At 46.7% G+C, this 22,115-nt stretch overlaps 1 protein-coding gene across 2 annotated transcripts in view; it reads right to left on the bottom strand.

The window, feature by feature from the left end:
• Positions 1 to 22,115, bottom strand: part of LOC138491964 (cytochrome P450 2J4-like) — a 971,726-nt gene that overhangs the window by 756,564 nt on the left and 193,047 nt on the right. For both annotated transcript variants that reach the window (XM_069618853.1, XM_069618852.1), the window contains exon 3: positions 14,899 to 15,048. In XM_069618853.1, coding sequence (XP_069474954.1) covers positions 14,899 to 15,048 — 150 coding nt within the window. The remainder of the gene's footprint in view (positions 1 to 14,898; positions 15,049 to 22,115) is intronic.

The following is a 22,115-nucleotide window of genomic DNA, read 5'->3' as shown; positions in this document are numbered from 1 at the left end:
GTCAGCCAGACAGAGTCTCCAAGGAAATCAGCTGTGAAGCGTGGATTACAGGTACTGAACAGCTTAAATACCGTTTACTTCCTGGTCACGTGACATTGAATGGAGCCACGTGACTGTGAACCCGGGGCACATGACCGTATAGACAAGTCACGTGACCGGGCCACAACGGTACGAGCGCGTGTGTTACCGCTCGAGCGGCTGCCTAATCTCCATGGCAACTGCCAAGGGAGAAACGGCCGTAAGCGCGACTGAAAGGAGTATGGCGATTGTTTTGCCAGCGCGCGAGCCAGACTGGGTTGCCTGCGCGAGTCCCGGGAGACAGGTGAGGGAGAGAGAGTGGTCCCGTGACTGGGTGACGGGACATGGCCGGAGGTACGACCCGAAGACATGACAATATGCAAGTGTCTTTACCGGAATTGGGAAGCTGGTTGGTGACCCAGTGCAGTTGCACATCGACAACACAGTCCAACCTGTTTCACTGAAGCATCGCAGGGTGCCATTTCACCTGGGAGACCGCGTAGAACCAGACCTCGACAATCTGGTCAGATTGGACATCATCGAGAAGGTGGATGGGCCAACCCCATGGGTTTCACTCATCGTAATTGCAAGAAAGCCCAAACAACCCAAAGCCATACGCATCTGTATGGACATGCGCCTCCCGAATAGAGCGATCCGACGGGAGTGACACATCACGCCCACCCTGCACAACATCCTGGTAGATCTCCAGGGTGCACGTAATTTTTCCAAGCTGTACCTCCGTGCTGGATACCATCAGCTCGTGCTAAATCCGGAATCGCACTACATCACAATATTCAGCACATATAAAGGCCTGTACAGGTACAAGCACATGAATTTAGGAATATCGTCAGCCGTGGAGGTCTTCCAAAACACCATCAGAGGGTTGCTCTCTGGCCTGAAGGGGGTGATAAACATCAGAGACATCATGGTATATGCAGAGTCTGAACAAGAGCATATGGAGAGACTCCAGAATGTCCCACAGCACATCCAACACCTAAGTCTCACCCTACACCGGGACAAGTGTGCACTCATGCAGAGGAGGATCGAATTTCTTGTGCTCCAGGAGGGTGGCATTTCCCCAGACCGGGCGAAGGTAAAGGACATACGGGAAGCCTATGCCCCGGTGAACGTATCGGAGGTGAGTAGCTTCCTAGGGATGGTCACATACTGTAGCAGGTTCATACGAAACCTGGCCACCCTCGCTGAGCCGCTCCAGAGCCTCACAAAGAAGGAATGTGCGTGGAAGTGGACAGCGCTTGAACAGAGTGCGTTTGACAACATAAAAGAGGCCTTAACAGCAGAGGACACAATGGCGTTTTTGAACCCCGAGAAGAGATCAGAGATAACGTTTGGTTTAGGAGATGTGCTTATGCAATTGGATGAGAATGGGTTGGACCAACCAGTGGCAATTGCCAGCAGGGCGCTGTCAGCGACTGAGCATAGGTATTCCCAAATTGAGAGGAAAGCTCTGGCGGTGCTATGGGGATGCAGACATTACCACCTGTACATCTACAGCAAACCCGTGAAAGTTGTTACTGACGACAAGCCCCTGTACCGATCACGACCGGCTCTTCCTCCAAGCCGCCGGCAAGGATCGAAAAATGGCTGCTCGCTCTACCGGGCTAGGACATCGAACTGACATTCTGCCCTGGGAACACCAATGCTACAGACTACCTGTCACGCCACCCTAGTCGTGGGAACGAGAGTGCAGAAGAGGCAGAAACAGTGGAGTACCTGCACAGTTTAGTGGAATCAATGACCCCCGCCTCCATGTCAATTGACAACATTAGAAAGGCTTCAGTCGAGGATGAATGTTTCAAAATTCTCCAGGATGCTGGAACAAATGGCGAGTGGCAGAGAGTCCTCGAAAAGCTTGACAAATGGTCTACAGAGGTGAGAAAGGTGCTAGAGCAGATCTGGAGAGTGAGGGAAGTACTCACGTTCATGGAAGATGGCCAAGTGTTAAGAGGCTCGAAGATGGCGGTCCCGACCAGCCTAAGCAGATCATTGGAACTGGCACACAGAGGTCACCAGGGTGTGGCCAAGACCAAGGCGTGGCTCCACATGAAGGTGTGGTCTACGGGCCTAGAGGAGCGGGTGGAGGACTTCATCCGCAGCTGTCTGTGGTGCCAGGCGGCGCTGCCACACCAACGAGAACCGTGTATTGAGTTGATGGAGAGGAGCTGCGTGCCCTGGGGCACGATACACATGGACTTCGGGTCGACCTGCAGGGACAACCATTTTGTGGTCCTCGTCGATCAGTGGTCAAGGTACCCTGAGGTCGAGTTCATAGACTCCACGTCCCTCGAGGACGCAATACTGGCATTGGAGAAGGCTTTTGCCATGCATGGACTTCCAATGGAAATAGGCTGCAGCAATGGACCCCCATTTCAAACTAGAGTATTTGTGTTATTCTTGGCAGAATATCGTGCAACCTCCCCATTGCTCCACTGGAGTATCCCCTGCTGAAGCGCAATTCCAATGGTGCCGCAAGATCACACACAACGAACACCCGGAATCATTGATGATGACGCAGTATCCGAGGGAAGAAGAAGAGTCAACGAGAGGGAGAACGATCAGAAGAATCTGAGGAGTGATTGCCTGTAGATAGGTGACCAGGTGCTGGTGAGAACAGGAAATGTGCGAGGGAAGTTGTCTTTGCCGCACAAGCCAATTCCACTCAGGGTGATGGACACTAAGGGATCGATGGGGACCGCATCGGATGGCAACACAACTGTGACCAGAACTCCTGCTTCTTCAGGAAGATGGGACAGTCGCCAGAGTCAAGCCCCGAATGATGCTGTAGGACCAAGCCCATAGCAAGGTGGCCAAGCCTTGCTGAGGACGATTGTGGTGGGGAAAGGCGCTATCCTGTACGAGAGCGCTGCAGGCAGCGCAGCTACCTGCGTGACTTTGAAGTAGATCTCCCCTGATGCCCGAGGGCACCCGTTGGTGCAGTTATCCATATGGTATCATTGAACTTAATGATCTGTATTTTAACTTAATTTACCTGTGTTACAAGTGCATGCCTTCTGTTGTTTGTTTGTAAAATATGAAAAGGAAGGAGTGTAGTGTATCCCTTAAAGTGACTGTGTTACGCACGCGGTCACGTGATGTTAGGCCAATAAAGGTGGGCGCATGCGCCAGCCGGAACAGGGTACCCGTTGAGACACGAGATGGTGTGTCCGTGTCATTCTTCTAATGCTCCAGACCTGACCTGGACCAGGCCCACCACAATGGGGAAGGGCTGAGGGAGAATGGGGAGAGGCGGCTAGGAATGTTGAGAAACTAGAGGACTTTCACTGAGGGGGATTTGACGAACATGCTGGCTGCAAATAGACAGATTATACTGGGGGAACTCCCACCCACCCCCAGGGAGGGGAGCTCCCAAAGTAAAACAATTTGGGGTGTGGATAGCGGATTGTCAGTGGTGTGGGTGGGACTGGGCGGGATTTTCAGTGGCGTGGGGGAAAGGTGCAGGCCCGGAATATAGGATGCTGGCTGCTTTGCATTAAAATAAAGTGCATTTTGTTAACATAACATAAGAAGGACCACCAATGTATTAAACATGTCTGTGCTAGTAATTCAAACGTTCATTCTTTCTGAGAATGCAATGCACACTTGGTATGGTACTCATTTCCTCCGTCAGAATAGTAAGTAAAATGTGTGCAAAGCATGAAACATATACAGCTTTGGGTGGTTTAATGAACTTGGACTGTTGAGCAAAGGATGCCTTTCAGATGCAGTCTGTGCAGTGCATACATAGAAAGACTTTGGGCCTCATCACGAGTTGGGTGGTAGCCCTTAAGTGCCAGCGGTTACAGGGTTACTGCCGCATTTAAGGGTTGGCCCTATCACGAGTTGGGCGCTAAATTGGCTGTTTTGCCTCCAGCTTTTTTCTGGAGGTGAAAATCCCATTTAGTGCCCTGTTTTCGGTGCAATTACCGCTGGTTTTATTAGCGTGCAGTATTTGTGCTGAAAATGCCCCATTGGGTCCAACTGACCCAATGGGCAATGGGGATTTACTGTTAACGCCCAACCCGTGAACCGGCGCTAATAGCGCCGGAGCGGTTGGCGCTATCGCTATTACAGTTGGGCAGTATTACAGCTGGGATACAGCACAACTCGTGATGAGGGCCACAGTGTTTCCATGCGTGCAACTGAGCGGCGATATTCGCAGTTCCCTAACAACTGTCGGTGAGACTCATGGCAGTGTCCTGAATGTTCAGGAGACTCATGGCAGTCAGGGACAGAGAGTTTCCTCAACTTGGGGGAGTTTGGGTCTCATGTCTACACAGATCGGCACTCCAGCAAGACAGTTTTTTGCCAGAGCCCTGTCTTGTTTCGGTCCAATTTCTCCCCTGTGAACATGTACTTACCACTTGTATTGTAACTGTGACAAAGGCAAACCCAAGACGTGGGTGGCTCGGCTCAGGGTCAGGGAAACTGAAAGTCTGTGGAGCACTCTGCATGGCGCATCAGCGAGCAGCCATGAGGAAAAGCTGTCTGAGTTGGACTGCAGGAGAAACAGACTAATGAGAGTCTGCCAAGAAGAAGAGGGTCTGAGGAGGGATGTCCGAAGAAGACTGGCAGAAGGAAGCCAGAACGCTGAAGTGCTCGAGCTGCATGGCACCAGCAGTAGACTCATCTGGGGAGAGTCTCAGGACACGAGAACAAAGTGGTGGCCAGAAGGGGGAGGAGAAGGAAACACCTTTCCATGCCGATACCGCCCTGGAATAGAAATGCTGAGGCACAGGCGGAGAAAGAGAAGTTAAAGACAGAGCTGTCCTAACATGACACGGAGCACCGCAGAAAGAGAACACCGACACACTGATGCAATCCCATTTAATAGCAGGAGACCTGGGGATGTGGCACATATAACGATTAGCACAATCATATTCGTTTACACACGAAAAACGAATATAACGACTGGAGTATTCTTACTCGACGCACTGAATGGCGCATGTACTACGAACAGTGAAAAACCTTCCTTCGGTCATCCTGCGCTTTCCAGTGGAGGGCGAAATAATAATAAGAGTAAGAATCCTTCAGGGACTCAGCCTACTTGTCCCAGTGGATGGACAAACCATAAGAATATTGAGAGTAATACATGACACACATCCAAGTGAGGAAACAAATAGTCATGAAGCAATATTAAGTGATAAAAGGAGAGCTGTGCAATTAATATCAGAAAGAGAAAGACTACCATCTGCTATTGAGAAGGACAGAGAAAAAGAGTATTCATATGCCTGGGCACCTAGAGCGAGGAACTCAAGGAAGCAAGGGGAGATAAAGAGAGGGACATGGAGAGGTCCCCTACAAGAACTGAATGAACTGGTACAAGAAATAGCTAAACGCAATTTGAAGATCCTATACTGACAAGGATTTTGCTTTAAAGCAATCCCAGGAGAAGGACGACATTCTCCTGGTCTTTAGTTGTGTAGTATAAGTGGTAGGGTCAGCATAGACTCGTTTTAGCTGGAGGACCGATAGTTACTTTGGACTTAAGAATTGTCGACGAGCACCCTAGATTGGTTGTGTTAGGTAGGGAAACCCTTAGACTAGGGAAAGTCAGGCATTTTCTCATTATTTATAATAAATACTTCTTGAAATGTCAAGCCTTAGTCTGGCTCCTCCTTCTGACGTACCACAGACCCCAGAGGCTGGTTGGGTCACGATCTCCCCTGTTTTTAGTACAACATCCTATTTGTGGTAGTACCTTACCTAACACCACTGGAACTACACTCAGGGTGCTACTTTCTCCAGTCTGTCGCATCTTCTCTGTTCTTTCCTTTGGAGTAGGTTTTTGCATACTAATCTGAAGAGAGGGTCCCTGGAATAGCACTCGTGACCTCTATACGCATCACAGCCCGAAGACTGAGAAATGAGAGATGCCAGTCACTGTTTGGCCAGCCCCCAGGAGGGCCAGTACATCCTACATATGTGAAAAGATTTGGACCTCATTCCGAGGTGGGCGCAAAGGGATACCTGCACCGTTAAGGACACCGGTGCCGTTAATCCCTTTGCGCCCTATTCCGAGGTCCCTTAGCGGGTCCCGACCTTAACGCCTGGTTTGACCGGGCGTTATGGACGGGGCCCGTTAAGGCACTTCAGAGCTGATAACTGTGCCACAATTTGCAGTACCGTTATTAGCGCCTTCCTTCTTCACATTGAGCCCAATGGGGGCTGAAATGGGAATGGGGAATGGCTTTTTCAATGGGGATTTACTGGTCCTGCAAAGGTCAGGCTAGACCGGTAAATCACCAATGAACGAGGGCGGACGCGGTACCGGTATTGGAGGTAGTCATGGTGCTAATAGCGCCATCATTACCTCCAAACTCAGAATGAGGCCCATTCTCTTAGACAACCATTCAAACCCTTAACAGCTGACGTCATCGCAGACACAGGTGCCACATCACTGGAACAGGTTGACTGATGATAAATATCCAGCAATGTGGACGTCATTAGAGACACCACGACATAGTAAAGTTAGCCACGAAGTTACACAGACACGCATGTGCACTCATGAAGAACATGCATACACAGCTCTGTAGATAGAGGACAGATACATGTACATAATGTCAGAAACCTTTTTCTTTCATTAGCCAAATGCAGAAAGGCAAGAAAGCAAGAGTCACACAAAACAAGCTTACAACCGGTTATTGCACTAACCATAGGGGATTTCAGGGACATATAAGGAACCTGGAAGAGCCGAATACTACTGACCTCGAGAGAGAGAAAGCAATACAATATACATGTATATAGATATAGAAGAACCATAGAACGATTGTAGTGAAATTGCACGAAGCCACAGGCCTCAGAAGAAGGAACGAAGAGATGTAGATTATGCAGCGCGAAATGAAGGGCCAGTGCTTGCAGCCTAGGACAAGGGCGGGTGGAACATTCCAGACTCCAGGGACAAGGAGCCACCTGCAAAATAGCAGAATAAATCCTCACTAATTGCAGACCGAAAAGACTCTGTTTTGCGGTCCTCACCCACGTGACGCAGCCGAGCTGAAAAATAGCCATTTACCCATGGTGGGAAGAGGAGCTATTCCCAGCAAAGCAGACAAGAACTGATACATGTAATTCGCAGGCACTCTCTCAGGCTAGGTGTATATACCAATGGCAACAATTGTGACACACAGTCTTTTTCATTACCTTGAGAAGGTACACTGAGCGTTGAGAACAGAGCAGGGACCCAGGCCTGGGGGGGACCCAGGAGTTCTGAGTGCCTGTCAGGAGTGAGAGGTGAGGCTGCTCCTGTTTGGGACAGCCATTTAGAGCCACTCTGCACTGCCTAATCAATTTATTTTATTCTGCCTATCATTTTAAACTGCATTTGTTTTAAATTGAATTGCGAAGGAATTGTCTATAAACACTGAGCACACACTGTTCTGTATAGACCGCTTGGAATAAACTTGAGTTGAAGGATTTTTTTGACTGAATTTGAGGTGCAGAGGAGAAATAATCAACCCTGGCAACTGGGTTGTGGGACACAAGTGAGAAAAGAGAAAGTTCCCAGATTAGGGAACTCACGTCCCCTGCACACTATCTAGGGTCTGGAAAGCAGAATAATAACCTTGTTAGTCATTTTTGTACTTTTTGATACACAGTATTTCAACAATAATTCGGTGTGCAACAAATATACATGAGAACCAATTTAAAAAAATTACAATTTGTCTTGTTATCACAAGGATCTTCTTTTATTCATGATGTTGGAAAAAGCCCAACACGTTTCGAGTAAGTACTCTTCATCAGGAACATAAGTGATTCTATAGAAAAAATACATATAGAACATATTCAGTAATTTTACAAAAACTTAGATGTTTTTGCATAACAGTACCACGTACTTCACTCAATTGTATATTCATAAAGTATCATGTTTTTTGTTGGGAAACCACATGTAACCATGTGGGCATATATTCTCAAACATCTATTCTTAAACAATGTTAACAATCTCATTACCTGCTGACCTAAAACCATTGTGTGTATAGCTGGTCTAGATCTACTACCTTGTTGTATTTATGACTGCTAGAGATAGTAAGTATAGGGTTCAATGGTAATCACTGCTTGAACTTTTTAGCTAAAGGGGATTCAATTCTTAGTATTATACTAAATTAGAATTTGCTAACCTTGTGATCCGTAAAAACTTCTGTTAACACAACGGATAGTGTCATCTGATGTACTTCATCCAGATGTCTGTAATCTTCAAAAGCTTGTGCTGAAAAACTGTCAAATAAGAATCTTAATTACTAAGGAGTGACTGCTAGTGAAAATCTAATCAAGAAATTTGAAGAGAATTTTACCGACTGATAAGTCGTCAAAAGATAGACCAGTTGCCGGTCTGATGTGAGACTTTTTACAATTTCCAAGAAGGCTCTTCTAAATACTGGAAAATGAGTCAACCTACAGTGTGTCTTCCCATGTTCTACGTAGATAGGGAACAAAATAGTAAAAACCGGGATATTTTTAATTGATACGAAGAGAACGTGGTTACTGCCTAGTGGTGGCAATCTAACAATTAGTAATAAAAAGTCCATAGACTTACTTAGATCGGCTAAGAAGCCCGGTGACTGCTGTAATGTGTCTGTTTACACTCTTGGAATATCTTCCAGGGGGTTCAATGCACCGGAGATAAAGGCTAATCCGCCTAATCTTGGCGGTTTAGAAATCTGGTAAAAGATAAGTAGGAATCAGAGGATATATTATTTCCAGCCTGTGCAGACAGGCTGGAAGAATGAGATAGAGGATGGGCTACTTACTTGTTCTTAGCTGGTTGTTCAAACGAAGGGCTCAGGGGTCCAGCGGGGTAGGAGACCAACCGGAGTGTCTGATTCCCTTTTGGCTAATGGGGCCCGTATATATGTGTATCAGTGTGCTGACGTCACAAGCGCACATGCACGCGTGATTTCATTGTATTGCCCGCTATCGGTAATAATCAGCCTGCATCTCAGTTTACCTTATTTTTGTCTTAGTTGTACATGTATAAGGATATCATGACAGATCAGGTGTGTACTTTTGGAAACTCATGGATATTGAGAATAAATGACGTAATTTCACGCATGCGCAAATTACGTCATCATTATTTGGACAAAAACTCCTGCTGAATGTAAATCATCTTGTGACTGCTAACCGTGCTAAAGATCAGTCAGATATGAGAAATAATGGGCATTCGTGGTGGGAGCTCAATGGGATGTACAAATAGATGACAAACACCCGTGCGCACGCGAATTACGTCATTATTGACACCATGGATCTACTCTGTATGTTCTATTAGAGTCTCTGATTAGTTAAATGGGCATTGTGGTAAGTAAAGTGCCTAGTGTCCGCTGTGCGCAGACCCACTATATAAGTATCTCTAATAGGGTAGGTTCCCCTAGTGTGCTGCATCTAACAAGGGTGTCAAGTCTGCTGTATAATGCTTAGTAGAACCAGTTCTAAAATAAAGGTAAAGAGGCTCTCGATGTGTCCTGAGTGAGAAAATTTGAGCAAAGAGCTAATGTCATAGGGGGAGACAAGGGACTCACGATGTGACCTGAGTCCTTAAATTAGAGAAATTAGTTAACGTCTGTTGAACAAGCGATATTAGCAACAGAAATAGCAACAATAGCCAAGGGGGGATATGTGCCCTGGATGGTTGGAATTATTTACAAGAAAGCCAGAAGAAATGGAATAAGAAAGGAGATTCTGAGGCTCCGTGTGAATGTGGACTCAACGGCAACTGATTGGTGTGTCTTGAACTTTTTGATTTTCCTTTATGTAAATGATAGATATAGATACTCGAGTTGCTTAATCAGCTCTAGTGCTATCCACATGATCAGTGCTAAGTATATATAGCAATGTTGACTCATCAATGATACTGTCCCCTACTGGGTTCACAATCTCATATAACATGGAGATAGTAGGATATACATGAAAAAAACAAATTGTTATTGTTAGGCTTGTCAAATACATTCTGTTACAAAATAGTGGTCATCAAATTTATTCTCATTCAGTTTATTTTTAAGCCCTCAGAAAGGGAAAGGTAAGTACAGATGTTATTTAAAGGAATGCACCTAGGTAGTAATCTTCATTTAGGCCCAAAGGTGTCATGGCATCAAACTTGTGGATCAAAAACAATTCCCGCTTGAACAGTATTTTGGGTAAATTACCTCCCCTTGGGAAAGGATGTACCACTTCTAAGATGGCAACCCACATCTGCAAGATATTGTGATGATTATCCCTAAAATGCCGAAACACTGGTGATTTTATGTTACAGGCCCTGATCTGTGACTTGTGTTCGGTCCAACGGTCTTTGGCTCTCCATGCGGTTTTGCCCACATAATATTTCCCACATGGGCAACATATGGTATATATCACATTCTTGGTGTCACAGATTGCATAGTTCTTTAGGGGTATCTTTTTGCCAGTATTCGGATGCCGAATATGATCACCTAAGACATCTTTGTGTTGTTTTCTTCTGTTTCTCAGCTTTGGTGAGTGTGTCGCGTAGGTTGTTACCTCTTTTGTATGCAAGCATAGGTGGCTGAGGAAAAAGGCGGTTAAGATTCGGGTCAGATTTTATCACGTCCCAATTCTTGCTGATGATTTGTGTCTTTGGAAACTTTGGCTTGAATATTTAAGTGTGTAAATTAAGTTTGATTTATCTCTCTTCATTTTAACTCCTAGCAGCTTCTCACGACTATGTTCTTCCGTTCTGCGTATGGCTTTGTCAAGAATAACTTCTGGAAACCGTCTGTTTATAAATCTTGATTTCATTGTTTCGTATTCATCTTGTAATTTCTCTGCATCTGATGTAATTCTTTTCATCCTGTAGAGTAAGTTCTCTTTCAGGTGCCTGGGATGAAAACTACTGTAGTGAAGGGAATTGTTCACATCTGTAGGTTTTCTGAAGATAATAGAATGAATCCGTTTTGGTATATCTGGGCAATCGCTGGCCTGGTTCTCCTCGTTCCTGGTGGATGTGACCCAGGCTCTCTCTATGCCCCCTTTTCGATCTGACCCCTGCCATCATAGCTGCGGGGTGCCGCAGGGTTCCTCTTTGTCTCCGATTCTATTTAATATTTACATCTGGGCACTTGTGTCTCATCCGCTCCTTCGGTGTCAGGTGTTATTCTTATGTCGACGACACCCAGATCCTGATCCATTTAGATCTTGATCAGTCTGTGATATTGTTGTGCCTTCAGAGGTGGCTGGCGGCTGTGGGGCACTGGATGAACCACAATTGGCTAAAATTGAACGGAGACAAGACAGAGGGTCTGGTGGTGGGTTCTCCCCCTGATCCTTCACTCTGGGTGTCCTCCTTTTGGCCCTCTTCTCTTGGCCTCCTTCCTATTCCCGCGGTGAAGGTTAAAAACTTGCGTGTGATCCTGTCTGCGTCCTTGTCAATGGACGCCCAAGTTGCAATAGTTTGCCAAGCTGGCCATTTTCAGCTCAAAATACTAAAACAAGTGCTCCCTATGATCCCAGCCCCCCTCCGTCCACCGGTGGCTGCAGCTATGGTATTAAGCCAGCTGGAATATTGTAACTCCCTCTATCTGGCGCAGCCAAAGGGTTGATCCTGTGACTGCAACGTCTGCAAAACCTGGAAGCTCGCGCCGCTACAAGCATGCCCTATGGAGCTCATATTTCACTGGTTCTGCGGGCTGTGCATTGGCTCCTAGTGGCCCAATGCATCAGTTTCAAGGTGTTATGCATCGTCCATCGTGAGGTGCACGACCATGGTGCTGAATATCTTCGCACAAAGTTTGCTCGCTATTGCCCCAAGCGCTGCTTGCGATCTGCCTCGACTTATCTGCTTTGCGTACCCTCATTCCATCGTGTGTGGATTGGGGGTCGAGCCTTTTCTGTGGGGCCGCCTCAGATATGGAATGAGCTTCTGCCGGCCATAAAAAAATAAACCAACCATCTGGCCTTTAGACATATTTGTTCCAGGTGTAGGGGTGCATTGGCATTGGCAATGTCTGTGTGCCTTTTCCTCTCTAGCGCCATGATACCTGCGGTTGGCCGTGCGCTTTCGAAATTCCCTTAACATAACATAACATTGCTGGAGATTTTTGGTTTCCTGTATGATCCCTGTCTGTTTGGATAATAAAAGACAGTTCTAACTTACCCATGGGTGAGTCCTCCGTCATTGTTGGGCCGAGGCACTCTGCTGAACGGTGACTGTGTAGCACGAACCTCAGTCCTATGGTATACATTTACAAATCTCTTTTCTTTCTATGTGCAGATGGTGTGTTTTATTAAAGTGTTTATATTTTCATAGAACCTTAATTGGACATTCCCTTTATTTTGGACTGTGATTCTGTGTTGTTTGGGTCACTACTGGTTCTTAAGAGTATAGCGCTCCCTTGGCCTGCGTTACCACAAAAGGTAAAGGAGGTATATCTTGTGAGTGTCACTGCTTTACCTTTATGATTGCGTTGTGTATTGGTTTGTAGACGTGTGAGGGCTGAGTGGGCCATTTTACCCCTACTCATCCTTGTACTCCTGCAAAGCATAATCCAATTCATCACAGGCAGTCACCTCCAGAGGGATCCGCTTACCCTGTCCCCTGCGGGTGTTAAGCGTAGTGGGGTCCCCTCCCTAGTCCCAAACGGGGTGGTACCCCCTTGGGGCGAGGTGATGATCTCCCTGGATTCATCTCAGCATGTACTACACAAATGTCTAAATAGTTGCTTGTCCTACGTCTTGAAATAGACCAAGAGAATTTTTTCACGGAAGTGAAGGGGAACCGGCGCCACAGGGACACCGCACGTCTGAAGGAAAGGTAAGTAGGGGGTGGTGGTGTGGTGGGGGTGTGTTGGGGGTGTGAGTGAGGGTGTGTGTGAGGGTGTGTGTGAGAATCTGTGTGATTTGTAATGGAAATGTTCGCACAGGGAATGTACGAACATTTTGTATTGCGTACATTTCCCTTGCGAACATTTCCATTGCGGGTAATTCACCCGTGGACAAATCACGTAGATCCGTCCTCGAAGGAATATGAAATGAGAGAAAGAGGAGTTGGTGACGTCACGAAAGACAAGCGTGATGCCTGGAGAATACTGGCAGAAGAAGAATACATGCACCATACAGAAACTGATGACTAAGTTAAGAATCGAGTAGGGCCTTATAGTTTGCGAGCCAATAATATACCGTGTACTTAATAATGTTGAAGATTACATGTTTTAAAAGGTAGGCATAAGATGTCTACCTGATAGTAGACAACCAATCACAGTCCCACCCCTTATATAAAGTATACGTCACCTCCGACGAGTTATGTTTTTTATGAAATGCACTGAGTGAGTTGGAGAGACTTGAGTGAACGCTGTTGATCTCCGTTGTTAATCCCTGTTTTAGATAGTTGTTAATAAAACAGTAACCTTTGCCATGTTCATGAATTGGTTCGATAATTTGGTGTTATTCTGCAAACCCATCCATTGCATAAACGATACCCAAAGGGCCCTACTCTCAATACTTTCCTCATTACTGAATAAATTGATACAATAGGAATATTCAAACAGAAAAAAAAAATCAATAGTGAAAGGTTACAGCCTTCAAGAAGATTTTCGAAATAATACCTAGAGGACTCTGTATATTAATGTACCCCATCTATCTGGAGAATGCAGCTCTTTCAGAAGAGTGGCAACAAGGATTGCAGTTATACTCAGAATATATGCTAGAGCTGTTAATTATTAAACATAACAAATTGTGCAATGATGAACTCCAAACAGAACCGGCTAGAAGGAAACTGGAATTTAAACAAGAACAAGATAAAGAACTTGTTATTGATGAAATGGTGATACATTGCAGGATGCAACACAACAAAAGCAAAACTGATTATTTAAAAGTGCAGATATACTATTTCAAAAACATTTCACCATCAACACCAAAATGAAGATGATGGCCTAGAGGCAGCCCCACAAAATATCACCCCGATCATCAATGTATATAAGCTCTGCAAGAGAGGATAAAAACTGTGGTCCGTGTTGCGGAAACGCAAGTGATTAATTAGTTTTGCTTTTTAGAATCCCAGGAACACTGTACACAGCATTTTTATCTGCAGACCACAGTTCCACGGATAAGTCTAGGGTTGATGCTGGGTGGACTGTTTAATACTTATTGACAGAGCCTGAGAACGTTTCACAGGAGCTTATGGGTCCCATTTTTCTAGATAAAAATGTTGGCTAGCCTTTCCTGACAGAGTCAATCCTGTAAATATCTGAATCTCCACCCACGTGGACTATGGCATCAGCGTCTATCTGGGCCTTCGGTTTAACTAGGTTCTTTGCCAAGAAGCAGCGCAGAATGCAGAGGACAGACTCCTACTTCGCCTTGATCAGAGAGATCTCATCTTGCCAGCATTATTGACCCTCAATCGGCTACTAGTTACAAAAAAAATTCAGTTCAGAACGGCATGCATAACCCATAAAGTACTCCCCGATCTAGGCTAGACATCACCTCGAAATTCACCCACCAAAGTCCTACAGGACTCTGCAATCTACCAACGCTGGACTTTTCCATGTGTCAGAAATCATGAAGGCGCCCCTGGGTGGAGGGATCTTTTTTTTAATCTCAGAGCAAAACTTTGAACACTCTCCCCACTACTCTTTGGCTTGAACACAACCTCCTCAGTTTCAGGAAGGGCCTAAAAAATGTCTGTTCTGAAGGGATCATCTTCTCTGGCACCTGTTCCTTCGGTTCCACTAATCTTGTGCTCGCACCCAAGGCCACTAGTGGCATGCAGTTTGTAACAAGATAATCAAATAAATAAATACATAACTATGCATGCCTCACACCATCATAATATTCCATGTGTCAATCACACTAGATGCACAATCAGAACAAACCTTTTTTTCCCTTCATAAGCATGCCACCACCAGCATGAAATCAATTTACCATTTTCTAGTGCAAAGAACTCTACCAGGTGCTGCGCCTCATTCTGGATCCGCCGCTCGAGGCTTTTCTTCCCGAGGCCCAAGTTCCGCAAGGTCATCAGCCCAAAGCGTCTCTGCTGTTTCCAGGTGTGTCCGGAAGAAAAGATGACTCCTGAGGGAAATACGTAGATTACTTTTCATTTAAAACGTGGTTTGAATTTTAAAAAAATCAAGAAAACTATTTATGGCATTTGTTCACCATCAACCATTGCAAAGGTTGTGGGGATACGGTATGTGCCAACTAACACCAACAGCCATTTAACAAGAATGCCTTTATGCTCCCACCACACCGCATCAAAAAAATCTACCATACGATTTCGCTGGCAAGATCACTTAGCATTATACAGCAAGAATTATAGTATCTTAAAATAGAGCAAGGTAAATCCGAACACAGTGACTACACCACCTAGGGTTGCGGCTATGTATTCTATGTCAGAAGCCATCATACAGGCCGATATCGCTTGTCAATGGCGAGGCCAAAATTATAGCCAAAGTACTAGCTACCCGGCTTCAGTTGGTCATATCCTTCCTAGTCCACCCTGATCAGTGCGGCTTTATGCCACACAGGTCAACAAGAATGAATCTACGCCGACTTCACTTATTGCTGCAACGGGCCCCAATTCTCGACCCGCCACTCGCCCTTCTTGCAATTGACTTCGAGAAGGCGTTTGATTCAGTGATATGGGAAAACCTCTGGGCGACGATGAGGCGCATGGGCATTGGAGAAACCTTTCTCAGATGGGTCCAACTTCTATACAAAGCTCCACAAACAGAGGTCAGGGTAAAGGGCTGGTCCTCCAGGAACTTTCCGCTGGGCAGGGGCACGCAACAGGCTGCCCTATATCCCCCCTCCTCTTTGCCTTAGCAATTGAACCCCCGGCCCAGTGGCTCCGACAGACTGCCATATGGTCTGGGTTCCGAAGGCCAGAAGGACGAGAAGATAAGGTCTCCCTCTACGCGGACGACCTATTAATTTACCTGAGTGACCCAACCCGCGCATGTCTGATAATAACCCGGATGCTGACAGACTTTGGTGACTTCAGTGGTCTGAAAGTAAACTGGGGGAAATCGGTTCTTTTTCCAGTAAAAGGGGGTGACCTGGCAATTCCCTGAGATGCCACATATCGAGTGGAGAGGGAGGGCTTCTGCTACCTGGGTATATGGGTCTCTGGGAACTTCTCAGACTATGGGCCTCATTACAACCCTGGCGCTCACGGAATGAAGGGGGCCGGAATGGGACAGGCCCCCTTCATTCCGTGAGCGCTGATTACGAGGTTCCCTTTGCGGGACCCGGACCAGATGTCTGGTAAAACCAGACGTCTTTTCCGGGTCCCGCGAGGGGAAGAGGGAGGTAATAACGAGTCACTTGTAATGTGCCCGTTATTACCTCCCTCCCCATTCCCATTTGAGTCCTATGGGAGCTCAAATGGGAATGGGGAATGGTTCCTGCAAGGAGGAATTACCGGGTCCTCCTATGTCAGAATGAACCGGATATTCCTCATTGCAGGAATCCGGTATTGGAGCCCGGTTTGGAGGCAGCCATGGTGCTAATTGCACCATGGCTACCTCCAAACTCGTAATGAGGCCCTATGTGTCTCATAACTTGCATCCACTAACCGACCACTTCGCGGAAGACATGAAACACTGGATGCTCCTCCCCCTTACACTTATGGGTGGGGCGGCGCTCTTTAAGATGATGGCACTCCCGCGCTTCCTGTACATGCTTGTTAGGGAGAATTCTCATTCTATGGCTAATTTCCCTTACCTAGTGAGTCCCTCAGCAGCTTTGCTGGATTTCTGGAGTTTATTTTTCCACTTGGTAAGAGTGTGAGCTTTTTCCCCCACTCTTACCTGTGTTTTGCCATGTGTATTTCATCTGTTTTTGTGATTGGGGATTCTGGAGTACACCACTTCAGTAGCCCCACACTCAGAAAAGGGTAAAGTTGCCATTAACTTTACATAGTCATTTAACCACAGATCCAGTACACCCCATCTTAAATGGAGTATTGGAAAGGGTTAATTCTTAGCCCTTTTTATCTGTACCTCATGGAGCATTGTTTCGTTCCCTTAACATTAAGACTTGGCTGGTGGCAGTGGTATCTACCCTAATTTTCCTACCGCGATTATATTACATAACGTGGTATTGTTTTAGGCTATTTTAGTAGCCTCGAACTTTAAACCTGCTAGCCCAAATACTTTTTATTTTAGCTCTGGTTGGGTTTAATCGCCATTTCTTTTTGTTAACATCCTTCTTGGGTCTTTCTTTGCGCGGCTCCTTTGTTCGCTGACCTTTGGCGGGCTTATGACCAGAAGCCCTCCTTTGACGTCTGGGTGTCTAGATGGGCTGAATGTGAGGGTGGGGTGTAGTCACCCCCTGCACAGGGTCTCCTTAGAGACCCAAGTCACACTTTGTATTGATTGGCTGAGGTGATTGTCCAGGCTGGACAACCCCCTGCTGAGTGATTGACAGCAAGGCTGTGTGAATGGGGGATTTCGGCATAAAAGGCAGGACTCTTGAGCTAGAAGGGAGAGTCGCCTGTGGAACTACAAGGAACCAAAGAGAAGCGGAGAAGAAGATGGTTCCTGCAACCCCGAGTCCCGGTGAAGCCCTGCTGCAGTCCTGAGCTATCTACCCCTTCAAAGACTAAGAGAAGATCCAGTCCGGAGTCTTCTTCCCTTGAGCCTGGTGGGATCAACCAGTTCGTCTTTTCTTCAGTCAGAGAATCCTCTCCTGGGTCAAAATCACTGCTGTGCTGTAGTAGTCCGGATAGACATCAGAAGAGCCCTATCCTGATTTAAAGGAGCGCACCTTTTATTCATCGTTCTCTTTTTCGCTGCTGCTGGCCTCATCCCTGGGTAGTGCAGATCGCTCCAGACGTCTTCCTTCTTGTCCCCACGACTGAAGCCGGAGGAACCGTGAGTCTGCAGGAACTACCAGGAACAACTGCTGTGGCACCAGCTTTCTCCAACGGAATAAGGTAGTGTGCACACTTGGTCTTTCTCTCCGTCTGACCAGCCGGAATCGGGGTGAACCCTTTTCCTCCACGAAGATTTGTTCTTTCTTCCCTCCTTCTTATAACTTTTCCTTCCATTTGACAATCTTTACAAACTATTGGCATCTCGAATCTCGAACTGTTCAACGTGTGATCCTCAGCAACTGAGCATCTGCTCCATTGACACTGGCGCAGGCCTATTGACTTTAATCTGTATCTTTGAACTTGTCCTGGAGTATCCTTGCCTTGAAAAAGTATTGCCTTTGATTTGTATTCACTTTTCCCTTGTTTTAAATTCTTAAGTACAAAGTGTGTTTTAACTTCGTGAGCATTTCTAACCGCGGGTACACGTTAGTATCGCAACACTGGTCTGTGAAATCCTAATGTACTTACCTTTTATTGGCACAAGTGGAATTGGTTGTGTGTGGTGTATTTTACGTATGGTTTCCAATCTATAGAAGTGAAGTGTTTTATAACAGATGGTTTAAAAAATAAATGTACTTATATTTTGTTACCTGAAACCTTGATTCAGGGTTTGCTTGAGTCACAGTAATTGTGGCCCTTGGTGTAATCTCTGCTACTGCTCATATACTCTTGAGATAAGCCCGCTGCTCCACTACTGCTACCACTTTAACAGTAGTACAAGCTTGTACCAAAGGTGAACTTCTATTACCACTTGTAGTCTTAATTGCACTGCACAGGATTTATTGCGTTGACTACGCTACAAAGGTCCATCTGGGAGGGGGGTATTGGGGTCCCGCATCTTAGGTCCTATTACTGGGCTAGTCAGCTAACAGTGGTCAATGATCTGCTCCACGGGGACCGTGAACTCCCGCACATTAGAGCAGAGATGCCCATCACCCAAGATACCCCGCCACTTGGCAGACTTTACCAGACCCTCCCCAGACCCCCTCCACAAACGATGTTAGCACATATCGCGGTCACCTGGAGGCAGGCACATACCCACATAGGCTGGCGAAATAAGATAACTCTGGCGCAACCATTGTGGCACAATTATATGCTCACAGAAGTGTGGAAACTTGCTGCACGGACCCGGTGGGTGGAGGCTGGGATAACCACAGTAGGTGCTGTCATAACCAACCATTCCACTCTCCCATTTGAGACACTGCAAGAGAAATTTGGAATTCCCACAACCGAGCGATATCACAATATACAACTGACACACGCCCTCAGTGGACACCAGCAGCCACTCACTGATGCACCAGACTGCACACCCCTGGAACGCAACCTACTTACACAATACATTCCCACTAAAGTCACATATATTTTATACAAAGCCATAAATGCATTTGCTACTCCGGAGTTGGCTAGCCTCAGAACTAAGTGGTAAAGGGATGTTGGTGCCATAGAACCAGAGGATTGGATCCAATTCCTTATGCATCCAGGCGAAATCGCAACAGATTCCAAAATCCGACTGGTACAGCTTAAAATATTCCACCGGGTTTACTATCTCCGAGTGGCCCTGTTCGGCTGGGGGCTGGCTACTGATCGCAACTGCTTGAGATGACGGGGAGAGGAAGGCACTTTAATCCATCTAAAACCTAAAACCTTGAAGGTGCCAGGGTGATATCTGCCCAGCCGCAGTTATCAAGGATGGAGCTAAAGACCTAGCTCCGTTCATTGCCACCTTGATTAACTCCTCCTTCAAAAGCTGCTCAGTCTCCAACAATCTCAAAGAGGCCTGGGTCATGCCTCTCCTCAAGAAATCTAATCTAGATACAAACATACCCACTAATTACAGACCCATAAAAACAGTCCCATTCCTCCTAAAAATCTGAGATAGAGTGGCCTATCTTCAAATCTAAAATCATCTGGAGGACAATAACCTTCTAGGCCTCCATCAATCTGATTTCAGACCTAGGAATGGCACTGAGACTGCCCTTTTAGACCTGAAAATCCAAATGGATGAACCAAACATGAAGGTAACCTGGCCATCCTTCTCCTCTTGGACCTCTTAGCAGCGTTCGATCTTGTTGACCATCAGATCCTGACCAAACATTTGAGTGCAGCTGCCGCGTTCTCCCCGAGTGCCGCTAGCTGGATCCAATCCTTTCTATTGAACAGATCAACAAGGGTCTTCGCACCAACAGCTTCTGCGGAACCAGTCCCCATCTACTGTGGTGTCCCCCAAGGATCCTGCGTCTCACCTACCCAGTGCAACATTTTTACAAAGCTTCTCTTTGATCGGCTTGATAACTTGGGTGTCACCTACACAATGACACTCAGGTCCTCATAGTAGTACAGGCTTGTACCAAAGGTGAACTTGTATTACCACTTGTAGCTTTAATTGTGTGTAGTGGTCCCTAAGGGCACTGCACAGGATTCTGCCTAACACTGGTGTACAGCGGTGAGGATTTGAAAGTATAGTGATTACACTTAGAGTGCTGCTGTTGCTTTGGTACAACTAACCACAAGGCTAAACACCACAAATCCTATTAGCTAAAGAAATCATGTCAAATATGGAAAGCTACACTGAAGAGGGTCTCTTGAACTACACTGCTGAGGTTTTGAGAACCATGTGTAGGGAGAGAAGTCTCTCTGGTAAAGGAAACCAATCTGAACTGGTTGCTAAATTATTAGGAAAACAAAGTCTGGAGAGTGGGTCAGAAGGGCCTACCCCTCCAGCAAATGTGGTACTGATGTTTCTGATTCTGAGAGTGTTGAAGAAGAAGTAGATAACCGTTTATTAGGAGTTCCTACCAACCCCTTGCCTGCTCAGCAACCACAATCTCTGTCCACAGGGACCCCCAGAGGTCCTACACTTACTCCTGAGTTTATTGCACTAGAGAAAATGAGACTTCGAGTTGGAAGTGAAACGTATTGATGCACAAACTGCCTTGAAACATAAAGAGTTAAGGCTCAGAGAAATGGAGTTGAACCATGAACTAGAAATTAAGACATTGGGCCTCATTACAAGTGCTCCGGTCCGGAATTAACGCAGCTGGTATAACCATACCGGCACCGTTTCCGCGTCCGCCTAATCATGACCTGCGAACCCGGAAACAGCACCACCTCCAACCGCCACCGCCGAGTTAAAGCTCCCGTAAACTCCGCCTGCACGGAAACTCCTCCGTTGCCGGCAATACGAAACACTGCGAGCATCACAACTAGCGCGGACATGGAAACACCGACAACAAAATGGCGGTAAAACCGTGATCACGGTGGCGGTATCGCCGCCACAGCGAACATGACGTTAAACTGTGCCTGGTGTCCTGAATCAGGCCACAGGTGCACCAAATCAGCCCAGCTGGACCCAGCAGGCCACTGGGTGCATACAAAAGGGCCACACCCAGCCCAACTCAAAACAGAACCATGCAGGCAGCAGCTCTAGTAGCATTGGGACTGGGCCTACTCAACCAACAGGCAGCACTGCACATGATGGCAGTAATGTTGCAGAGGAGGAGGAGGAGGCGTAAGAGGCATAGGAGGCGCAGGCGGCATCCAGCTAACCCTGTACCTATGGCAAACCCCATTGTCCAGCCAACAGCACCCTGCAGGCAGCCTGCAATACCACGCATCAGGGCATCACCCTGGCACCTCACCCCAGGACAGATCCACACATTATACCGGCTGGACCGTCCAACAATCCTGTACATCACTGGCCTGATAGAGGACGACATCAGCAGCCACATAGACACCCCCACCGCCATCCCCCCTCCTGAAGGTCGTGTCTGTACTGCACTTTCTTGGCACCGGTACCTATCAACACCTATCAGTACCTATCAACACACAGTCGGTGAGCTGCACGGCCTATCACAACCCTGTTTCTCAATAATCCTGGTTCAGGTACTGGATGCCCTGTTGCGCCATGTGTCTGAACAGATTGCCCTACCCCGTACCCTCCCCCAAGTGATTGCCACCAAGTTGGCCTTCCATGCCATAGCAGGCATGCCAAATTGCATAGGTGCACTGTGCACCCACATTCATCTGACAGTACCACATGCAATTGAAATGGTGTTCCGCAATAGGAAACAGTACCACTCACTGAATGTACAGATGGTATGTGATGCGACACTAGTGATTACACATTGCTGCGCACGTTTCCCGGGCTCAACCCATGACTCAATGGTACTGCGGAATTCAACATTGCCACGGTACATGAAATGCTATGCTGGACAAAGCACATGGCTATTGGGTGAGTACAGCTGCCAATGCTCCGGACCTG

The sequence above is a fragment of the Ambystoma mexicanum genome, chromosome 10 (genome assembly GCF_040938575.1).
Source record: "Ambystoma mexicanum isolate Mex_15411 chromosome 10, UKY_AmexF1_1, whole genome shotgun sequence".
Classification (NCBI taxonomy): domain Eukaryota; kingdom Metazoa; phylum Chordata; class Amphibia; order Caudata; family Ambystomatidae; genus Ambystoma; species Ambystoma mexicanum.
The sequence above is the reverse complement of the archived record's forward strand: the minus strand, read 5'-3'. Positions and strand labels throughout refer to the sequence as shown.